Source organism: Phalaenopsis equestris, unplaced genomic scaffold, assembly GCF_001263595.1.
Source record: "Phalaenopsis equestris unplaced genomic scaffold, ASM126359v1 Scaffold000002, whole genome shotgun sequence".
Lineage (NCBI taxonomy): Eukaryota > Viridiplantae > Streptophyta > Magnoliopsida > Asparagales > Orchidaceae > Phalaenopsis > Phalaenopsis equestris.
Genome location: NW_018164444.1, coordinates 19,771,476 through 19,783,048, shown reverse-complemented (window position 1 = coordinate 19,783,048; position 11,573 = coordinate 19,771,476). Strand labels below are relative to the sequence as shown.

Here is an 11,573-nt window from a genome sequence, read left to right as displayed (position 1 = left end):
TATATATATATATATATGTATATATATATATATTAAAAAATTTAATTGACTACAAGGCTATAAAGATTTTTAATCAATTATAAGTATTAATTAAAAAAACAGAATAAAAATTATTAAATTAGACTCAAATGATGTTTTAATATAAAAATATTTCTTAAATTTAGTCTCAATCATTAGCATCTTATGACTACCTGATTAGGTTATCAAAACAACTCTTTGTTCGTGAACGGCTCGTGTTCAGCTCGTTAAGCAAACGAGCCGAACACAAACACACATTTTGAGCTCGAAATAGAAACGAGCCGAACACGAACTAAGCCCGGGTTCGTGTTCGGCTCATTTACACCCCTATCTGCAACAGATGAATATATAGTCCACATTCTCGTTTTGCTGACTTTCCGGCATGAAAGTCACAATTTTTTTTTTATTTGCTTATTTGAATTGATTCCTTTGAAGGATTTCTAGGATTCTTATGCGTATGTAAGCAATAAAGAGTTGAGGCCCCAAGTGGTACTTATACGGCAAGTTAAGTTTTGTTGAACTAACTGAGGTTTAGAAACTTAGATCATAAGGGTCGGTTCAACCGTAAACTAGTGTTTGGTCTGGTCCGGTCCGAGACACATAATTGTTCATTTTTGTGGCGGAGCTATCATTCTAAAATTAGTTATAACTCATGGCCACCAGTCATTTTCCCTAATCCTAATTCTAAATCCTATTAATTTTTTAAATATCTAGCCGTTTTCATATTTATATATATATATAGAGAGAGAGAGAGAGAGAGAGAGAGAGAGGTATTCTTTTTGGAATATTAAGAATTTTTTTGGGAATACGGCACAGCTCTTATGAAAGATAGCTTGATGGCTCTCTTATAGGTGTACTCAAAAATATTTTATTTATTTATTTTTATATTTAAATTTTTATATTATTACAGTATTATTTAGATCATATTTAATTAATTTTTTATATTTATTATATTATCCGTTTTAATCCCGGTCAAATCAATGAATACTGAACATTTTCTTCTACTGATTTGATGTTTGATCTGATTTTCATAACTTTAGAACTAATTGCTACTTCACCCATGAATCTGGTTTATTTTTATGTTTTAAAATTTGTATTTAAGATGATTTCTATTTAGGAAAATTTACATACATTCCACACGATTCGAATCTATTTACATATGTAACACCTAAACTTTGACATCTATGTTATGTCACCTTACTTTTGTTTGAAAAGGTGTATTTCATTTTTTAATAAATTAGTAAAAGTGATTTTTTTTTTATGTCACATGAAAGATTAAGGGTGCCATCCTTAATTATTTCATTTTTTAATAAACAAGATAAATGAGGTCAATTCTTCCTCCATCTCATCGCATCTCACTAACTTACTTCCAATTTCTAACGGAATCCCTACACAAATATATTGGGTGCTTATATATGATTTTATAGATTCTAATCCCAAAGATAAGATTATCCCTGATATATTGGTTCTCGAGCACCAACACTAGACATCACCATATCCCAATAATTAAGCACCTCTAATAGTTATAAGTAAAGTGTAAAATCATCCATAAGTTACTCATCAAATAAGTTCGTGACTCCTATCAAATGAAACAAAGTCTAAGAAAAGAAGTAACAAAATTGAGATGGAACTATCGCTGTAAAAATTCATAATGTCTTTGTAAAACTCAAGTCCGGGTGAGACCCAAGTTGTAGTGGACTCGTCAATCCAACTACTACAAGAGAACATACAAGTCTAACCATAATAAGAATTTAAGGAATTATCTCCCTCATGACACACAAAAAGCAAATCAAAACACTAACAATCCAAACATCTACCAAACATCAAGCAAACAGATCAATCCACATTAAAGCAAACACAATATAACACTAACAATCATGACTCTTAAGCATACTAAATCAAACCACACAAATAACTATGGGTTGTCTCCCATAAAGCGCTTGATTTAACGTCACTAGACCGACAAATGGTTCCACCTGGATCAAAATTCTAATTAAGTAATCGTTGATCAATAGCCCAATTTTTTCCAGATCTAGGGATTCCTACAAAATCCTCGAATTTAAAATTTTCTTTCATCTCTTCCTTTTCATATTGATTCATATCCGTGTTTCTCATATTTCTTTCTAGATCCAATATTCTTCTAGTAATTTTCTCAATTTGCATATTAATATCATCCTTAAAATTTATAAGAAATGGATCTTTATATGATACTTCATGATCTCCCAAAATTTGGATCAGATTCTTTCTAAATAATTCAGATTCTAGATCAATATCTTCTATGCTACTCTTTTATTTCAAATTATTTTCCAATTCTTTAGGGATTTCTTCCGTTGTTCTTTAAATTTCCTTGTCCTTCTCTCTCAACTCAAAGCTCTTTTGAAACAAATCCTCAAATTCTCTTCTAAACATCAGTTTAATAATTTTAAATTGCTCATAATTCATTTCCTTAGGATTTATCTCAGAGTCACTAGGTAAAATCTCTGGGGTAACTGTTAATTGCATTAATAATCTGCCCCAGCCATTCAGTGACTTTGAATAACTCTTTCATAGGAGATTTTTTACTGATTTCATCATTCAATTCAGGTTTTTCTTGTGATTGAGTCAAATCTAAAGATATAAAGACTGGTGGTGTAGATGAATTCCCTAAATTGGTAGACTTTAAAATTGTATGAGGTAAATACATTTTAAGGTCATGAGATTTTTCAAAAGATGGAATTAAAAGATTACTATTTTTGGTAACGTCCATCATTTCACACCTCACCTGAACGTACATACAGTCTTCTTTAAACAACAATTTAGACTCATCATGAAAGCCCATTTCGATCTCATCTGTTAACTTATTTTCAAAACTCTTTTGAAAATGGTTTTTACTTAGATAATCAATTTCATCCATCCGAAAACAATCATCATCATTTCTCTCAACTGGATATTTCATAGCCTTTAAAACATCGAAAGTAGTTTCATGGTCATTAATATTCATAGTTAACTTTCCTTTTTGCACATCTATCATAGCTTGTCCAGTAATAAGAAAAGGTCTCCCAAAAACAATAGGATATTCTTTATCTTCCTTAATATCTAATACAATAAAGTCCATAGGAAAGATAAATTTATCCACTTTAACAAACACATCTTCTATAATCCCTTTTGGATAAATGATAGATCGATCAGTTAACTGAGGAGTTATAGTAGTGGGAGAAATATCGGCTAAACCTAACCTTTTAAATATAGATAGAGGCATCACGTTAATGTTCGATCCTAAATCATATAAAACTTTTCCACATAATCTTTTTTCCAATTACACAAGGAATTGTAAATCTACAATGATCATTAAGTTTTCAAGGAAAATTTTTCTGAAGTATAGCGCTGCACTCCTCACTTAGTGCAACTGTCTCGTAATCCCCAAATTTTCTTTTCTTGTTTAATATCTCCTTCATAAATTTTGCATACTTGACATCTGTTTTAAAGCTTCAGCAAAATGAATATTTATCGTTAACTTCTTAAGTACGTCCATGAACTTTGAAAATTTTTTATCTCTCTTCCACTTTTTAATTGGACAGCTTCTACTTGTTCATTAGTGTTCTCTTTAGGGTTGATCTCAATGTTGATAGGAAGTGTTCCTTGGGGTCTATTGCAATTTGCAATTTGTCCCAGGTTATTCTCTATGTTTTTAATCACAACATTTTTACTTTGCAACTGGTTTTCCATTTGCAGTACCACATCTTCCATAGACATCTTCTTATCCTCAAATTGTTGATCATTGTTAGAGTCCTGTGGATACGAAGGTTTATAGTTTGTGTTCCCCTGATTATTTGAACTCCCATTAGGATTCACATGATTATTTTCCCATTGTTTGTTTCCACCCCAAGTAGTATGACACCAGTTAAAATTAAGATGGTTCTTCCAAGATGGTTTGTAAAAGTTAGAATATGGGTTGTTTATAGTATTTAAAATCTCATATGATAAGTAGTATTTAAAGCATCATATGAAAATCTCATATGATAAGTTAGAATCAATCATATGCCTTAATGAACTTTCCTCACTTACTGGAGTAAATTGAGTTTGGTTCATTCTTAATTGGTCCAACTTCTTAGATATTGCAGCAACTTGAGATGCAAGAATTGAAATCTCATCTGTATCATAAACACTGGCTACCTTTTTAGGATTTACCCTTGTAAAGGGCCATTGAAATTCATTTGTAGTCATTTCTTCAATTAACACATACGTTTCATCAAATGGTTTTGACATTAATGATCCACCAGCTGCAGCATCAATTATAAACCTAAGGGATTCTACTAACCCATTATAAAAAGTTTGAATGATTAATCAATCAGGCAGAGCATGATGTGGACACTTTCTTAGGAGTTCCTTTAATCTTTCCCAGGCTTCGTATATTGATTCCCCTTCATACTAACAAAATGAGATAATATCTTTTCTAAGTTTAGTAGTCCTTGAAGGTGGAAAATACTTAGTTAGGAATTTCTAAGTTAACTTCTCCCAATTTTTAATAGAGTCAGGTGCTAATGAGTATAACTACATTTTAGCCTTATCCCTTAGTGAGAAAGGAAAAAGTCTTAGTCTGACAGCATCGTCTGACATACCGTTATGATGAAATATAGTACAAAGCTCTATAAAATTTGATAAGTGTAAATAGGGATCCTCCAAAAGAGTTCCCCCAAACTGATTGTTCTGCACAAGTTGGATAATCTCAGGATTTATTTCAAACGAGTCAGCTTCTACGACATGGTTTTGTATAATTGAGTGAATTTCATCAGTTGTAGGATTTAAGTAATCCCTCAATGAAGTATGATGATTTTTTGAGTTATTATTTTGAAAGTTTTCCATTTTCATTTCTAGTTTTTCGAGTCCTCTTTGTATTTTTCTTTTTTTTCTTTTTTTCAAACTCGGGATCATAAGGCACAAGTCATGCAGATCCTTTGTTTTACATACGCAACACAACAAACAATACCTTAACAATTAAACAAATATCATATGAAATATATTCAACACAACAAAATATTTTCACGAACACCTTATTTTTCATAAAAATATTTTTTTTTTCACAGCACTTTTCACACAAAAATAGTTTTTTTACGACACTATAGTTTTCCAAGTCTAAGCCTAATTACTTCAACTGAAATTCTCCTAAAGTTCTTACCGAATGTTCTCTGGCAACGACGCTAAAAACTTGACAGCGACTTTATATATGCTTAAAAATACAAGAATTTGACATCACTACTAGAAAATTTAAATCCCCGGCAACGGCGCCAAAAACTTGATGTGACTTTTAATATACAAGAATTTATGAACTCAGATTCATATATTTATAATGATTTTATAAAGTCACAATTTCAAACACAAGTATACGTATCACTCAAGTAATACAGGGCTCTAGTGGAGTCTCGTTTATCTATCCCACAGGGAAGCGAGGTAAGAGGTCCTTAGTCAAATTCTAGTCTACTACAATTAGTCCTTAGTTTGGAATATCGATTAAAATGATGTTTTATCTAGCAACTACTCTTAAATGCAAGTGTTAAATGTAAATATAGTAACTATAACTAAATGCAAATATTAATTCTAAAGATAACCCTTTTTGGATGAATTGGTTTGGAGAATTTTGAGATATTAAAAAATATTATTTTTATGTAATGAATTGAATAATGTAAAGGAACGAGATGCATTAAATATTGTATGTGTCAAATAGGAGCAATCATATCATTTACCCTTTAGTCCAGGCATAAAGAAGATTAATTTCAGAGGAAGCTACTATTGGAGAAGGAGGACAATGATGATGATGAGGAGGCAGAGGATGATTAGTAGAGATTTTTTTCATTTTATTTTATATGATTTTGCTAAACATTTCAGCAGATATTTTCTTATTGAGCAATGATGTTGCTAAATTCCATGAATTTCATTTATTTAGCTGTTCAATTAGATAATTTATTATTCAAATGAGATTGTAATTTATAAAATGCTTGGATTGGTTAAGTTTTTTTGTGATTGCAGGTGTTGAAATCGTAAATACCAAAGAGAAAATTTATTTATTTATTATTATTTTCTTAAGTTATAGGTTTCCATCTACTTAACATTGATTTTATGATGATTACTTCATTGATCGTCTCCATAAGCGGCGGCATAAACCATCGGTTATATTAGCATTGCGTTACCGACAAGTATTCAATGGATATTGCTTCGATAAAAACTGTTGGCTAACCGATGGCTTCCTCGTCAGTTAAAATACCGACACACCCTCGACACCTAGCTGAAGCATCACCTGTGTCATAAAAACTGCGGCAACAACACTTTTCCAATGGTTAATTGGTCTCTAATTTCCGACGGTATTCCATCGGCCATCAGAAACTGACAACAATTGAGGATTCCCTCATGCTTTGTGAGTTATTCAAAGATGATGATGAATGAGTCGGAAAAACGTCGATAAAACAAAGCTATCAGAAACTGCACATAAAATGATGTAACAGAGAACATCTCCCCGGAGCTTGTATGCCCAGGTCATAACCTTGAATTGAGAACCCATGGGGTTCATTAAAGGTAATCCAGTGCTTTACTCTATCGCCGAAAGCTTTGAAGCAGGTGTAAGCATAATTCTCATAGTCTTTTCTGCATTATATTTGTATCATCAAGATAGTTTTCGTGGCTTTGATTGTTTGTTCTTTGTTAATGTGCCAAATTTGTAATTTTTGTTTGTTTATTATACATTATCTGAGCGTTTAACCAGCCATGATATTTGTTTTCCAGAGCTTGTGGAAGATCCCAGTGATAGAGGGTCGATGATAGAGCGTTGCAAATGGTAGTATTCCTGTAGAAAGAAGAGATTTTTATTACTATCTTACAGGTTGCATGAACTTCAGAGATATTAGAAGGGAAAAAGTGTCTTGATTTCCTCGTATTTTTAATGGAGAGGCAGAGATGAACATATTAATTAAAAGAAAAATGTTAAATATTATGGTTGATCGCTATATATATATTTGAATATGTTTAGATGACTTATACCCTAGTGGTTTTATAATTTAAAATTGAATTTAACATCTATATATGTATATATATATGTATATAAATGTATAAATGTATATATATATATATATGTACATGTATATATACGTATATCTGCATACATGTTCATGTAGATATATATATATATATATGTATATATGTACATGTAGATATACGAATATACGTATATATGTATATTTGTGTGTGTTTATTTTTTATCTTCTAATTTCTATCATCTGTGTATTCTTATATTGACAAGAGAAGTATAATAGAAAATGATGGTACAGTTTCCTTGTAGACCTTTTTCAAGTAAAGCATCTATTAGGTTGTTGTAATAGGTCACTCCTTCTGGATTGATATCTCCGGTTCCATCTATCATGGTGAACAAGTCAGGCCCACTAAACAACGCAATATATATATATATATATACATACCACTCAATTCTTGTGTACTTACATATATATATATATAGACATACACACACACATACACATACATATATACATACATATATATATACATATACATATATACATACATACATACATACATACATACATACATGCAAAATATATATCCAAAATTGTAAAAAGTTGGACCGGACATCAAATCATTATAAATGTTTCAAATGTATGTTCAAAGTTGCAAATCGATAGAAATGTTTTTGACATATTAAGTTGACTTGTCGGATGATATAGTAAATATAAAAATTAATTAAAAATATGATCTAAATAAAAATATAAAAATATAAATAAAAAATAAATAAATAAATAAAATGTTTTTCGGCATACCTATAATAGAAGCCATCAAACCCTTTTTCATAATAGCAACTAGCTCTTTTCTAAATTTTTTTTTATTTTATATTTCATAAAAAGATGACCATACCACTATAAATCTTTCTTTAAGCACACATGATGTCCGTGTAATTCTCCCCATCCTAAAAAATATTAGGTCATGACCCAAAGTCTAATAGTGTGGAGCCATGTGTCATGTGGACCCCATAAATTTCAGTGTATTGTGGTAGGCCCACTTGACATGCGGCGCCCCAAAATTGGACTCTGGATACAAATTAGATATGGAGTCCAGATGTAATGTTTGCTCCTCCCTCCTCATCCTCCTCTCTCCCCTAGCCTATCTCTCTCTCACTCTCTCTATTTATATAAAGAGGCTGGACATTTAATAAATTACCAAAAATATATTTATGAGAATTGCTACATGTTTAATAAAATAATGGGATTTGGGATCCATTTGGGATCCAGAGCATCTTTGTCCTAATCCTGTTGACTTGGAGGTTGCTTTTTGAGTTGTGATAACTAATTTTTATATGATAAAGAAGACAATATATAAAATACAATTCATAGTTTTCAAATGAACCGGTTCTCCAATTTGAATCAACTGTTTTGACCAGTTCCTGATAGTTTGACGCTAATTCGGTCCGATTTTTAAACCTTATGCGTGATATAGACATGTATGTTTGTATGTCTATGGTATAAAATATAATATTGTCATTACTTGGGAATATCCGTGACCAAGAAATGGAGAATCTGGATGCATCCATCCCATATTCTTCATTAAGTCCAAATCAGTCTGCAAGATTTATGTTGTCAGACCCCTCAATTAATTGTGATCAGGATTCACGGGATAAACTTCATGTAACAAATATCAAATATATCATCCCTTTGATGAGACATAAACTGAAGCTATATTTAAAACTTTTAAAGAAACAAATTTTGCATTACTTGCCTTAAATCTGTGGTACTGATCAACTGCAGTCTTTGCGTTGCTGAAGTCTAAAATCCTTGCTGTTTTTTACCCAAATGTTCGTTTCTACTGTAATTACGCTAACCAATTTCTCTTCAAATTTAAAGTGAATTTCTTACCCGGTCTTCTTGTAAGTGTATCCCAGATGCTGTCTCCCTTGTTCCCCTCATTCACAGCTCCTTCAAACTAGAACCAGAGCCAGAGCTTCTTCTAAGAAAAATCAAATCAAAAAATAAAAAAGACAAATATATATAGCAGCTGCATTCACACCTGAAAAGCTGATGAAGCCGTCCCAAATGTAAAACCATCAGGAAAATCAGCCCTTGAGAGCGCAGCAGCGCTCTCCAAGAGGCAAATAAGAAGGCAGAGAACCAAGGTTAGGTTCATGGCTGCCTCCCTTCAACTCTTCTGAACCGGCCATTTGCTTATATAAAGGTTTCATTTTTTTACTCATGGCCACCAGTCATTTTCCCTATTCAAAAAATAACTTGATCCTAATTCCAAATCCTATTACTTTATTAAATATCTAGCCGTTTTCATATTTATATAGAGAGAGAGAGAGAGAGAGAGAGAAGGGGTTACAATGACATCATACAAGTTTATTCTTTTTGGAATATTAAGAATTATTTTGGGAATATGGCACTCCGATCATAATTAATTAATTTTTATATTTATTATATTATCCGGTTTAATCACGGTCAAATCAATGAACACTGAACATTTTCTTCTACCGATTTGATGTTTGATCTGATTTTCACAATTGCTACTTCACCCATGAATCTAATTTATTTTTATGTTTTAAAATTTGTATTTAAGATACTTTTTATTTTGGAAAATTTACATACATTTCACACGATTCAAATCTATTTACATATGTAACACCTAAACTTTGACATCGATGTTATGTTACCTTACTTGTGTTTGAAACGATGTATTTCATTTTTTAATAAATTAGTAAGAGTGATTTTTTTTATGTCACATGAAAGATTATGGGTGTGTTTGGGGCTGTTTTTTAAAAATTAAAATTTGACTGTCAAAAAATTAAAATTTGGTAGCCGTGCCTGAGCCCGCATTGACTTAGTCAAAGCCGGAAGTAGCCAAACACTACTTGCCCATGTGGAACCCAGCTCGAAAAAAATAAAATTATATATCAAATTTAATGTAAAACATTAATTTTTTTTAAGGATGATCGCCGTCTTAAAGTCTATGATATTATACATATAAGAAAAATGTTGGCACGTGATTCTTAAATATTTATATGTCTAAAATCTAAAATTTAAATATCGGCAAACATAATATTCAACTGTTGTGCATTCACATATTTAGCAATTAATCTTCATATCTACATACCCAACTTTCAATTCTTACTACCGGTAGGATATGCTCATAATACTCCATCACGTGATCCATAAAGATTCTTCTTTGAAGTAAATGGTTGAGTTTGATCAACTCATACTGAAATTTGAGTTGGTGGAATTAGAGGAGCACACAAGGGCGAGGTATCTTAGAGGGCCGAGGTCATCTATTAGTAATGTGACGCAGCTACAGTTACATTGGTTCTTACTTGATATACAAACCCTAGTTTTGAAGGTGAAAATAGCAACCTCATCAAGTGACATCTACACCTTACAAACAAGGTTCAATTTCATGATTATACAACAAGAGTATTTCAGTGGAGGATTCAAGTCGACACCGTCTTAGGAAAAATCAGTTCAAAGTGGAGACAACTAACACTTTCAAATTTGGCCAAGCAAGGAAGTGTGTCAAGAGTTATGGTTATTAGTATATTGTATTTGACTGCTCAAACGAAAGGGTGATATCATTTATTGAGCGTGGAACAGTTGAAGAAATAGACAGTGATACATGTGATAAGTATACAAAGGAGAAGTACCAACTTTTAGCTGATAATGGAGAGATGAAAATAATTCAAGTGAATCTCATGAAAGACTCCAGGAGGACTAACATTAGTTGTCATAGAAGCTTGTAAGTTTTAGGAGGCAATACCTGAAAGAAGCAACTCCTATTGAGGGAGTTGTTGGATGTCATGACCATCAATTTATCTTTTGGGTTGCTATCATTGAGAGTGGTCCAACATGCCATATATTTTATTCCAGGGTCGGTTTATCTAAATAAATTTATTTATCGGATGCGCCCAACCAAGTACGAGGAATGGGAGAAACATATTGCTTATTTAATGACTCAAGTGAATCGTGAGAATACCCGTCTATGTGTCGTTTTAACTCTGGTTGTGCCAAAAAGGGATTGTTATTTTCTCTATGAGAACAAATTGTGAAATGATGTGTTTTTCAGAGTTGTCTGAGAGGAGCATCATCATATGTTTTGTAGAGGTGTTGTCTCAATCACAACGATGCAATGGCTTTATTCTGATGGTGGTAGATCGATTTCTGAAGAATACATAGAAGAAGAAACTCTCCTAGCTAGGGAGAATTATGTGGAAGCGCACCATAGTCCCTATAACACCTCGCTATAGCCTTGAGAGAGACGTTGTGATCCTAATCGTGATAATTCCGTGATATTGGGGAATCGAGGCTTTCACAATCGCTGGTTCAAATCGGGATAGGGGAGCGCATTTTCAAATTTTCGTATATCCTTTGTTTCTTTTTGAATTTCCTATTTCACTATTTTTAATAAAGTTTTTCCTATGAGGGAATTATATTTATCTTGTTATTTCTTGATTTTAAAGACTTGTCTTTGTTTTGGGTAATATGGAGATTGTAATCTTTGTTTCTACCTTAAGGAGTGTTTTATCATCTTTCTTTTGCAAG

At 32.0% G+C, this 11,573-nt stretch overlaps 1 protein-coding gene across 2 annotated transcripts in view; it reads right to left on the bottom strand.

The window, feature by feature from the left end:
* The window catches only part of LOC110026781 (putative beta-glucosidase 41), a 12,668-nt gene extending 3,849 nt beyond the window's left edge, over positions 1–8,819 (bottom strand). The window contains exon 1 of one of the 2 annotated variants that reach the window (XM_020727903.1): positions 8,770–8,819. Coding sequence is in view for 1 of the 2 variants with exons in the window: in XM_020727911.1 (XP_020583570.1) it covers positions 7,327–7,405 (79 nt within the window). In the remaining variant the exon portion in view is untranslated. Of the gene's footprint in view, positions 1–7,326; positions 7,406–8,769 lie in introns of those variants that run through there. The other variant, XM_020727911.1, reaches the window with a different exon arrangement.
* Between the last annotated feature and the right edge of the window lie 2,754 nt (positions 8,820–11,573).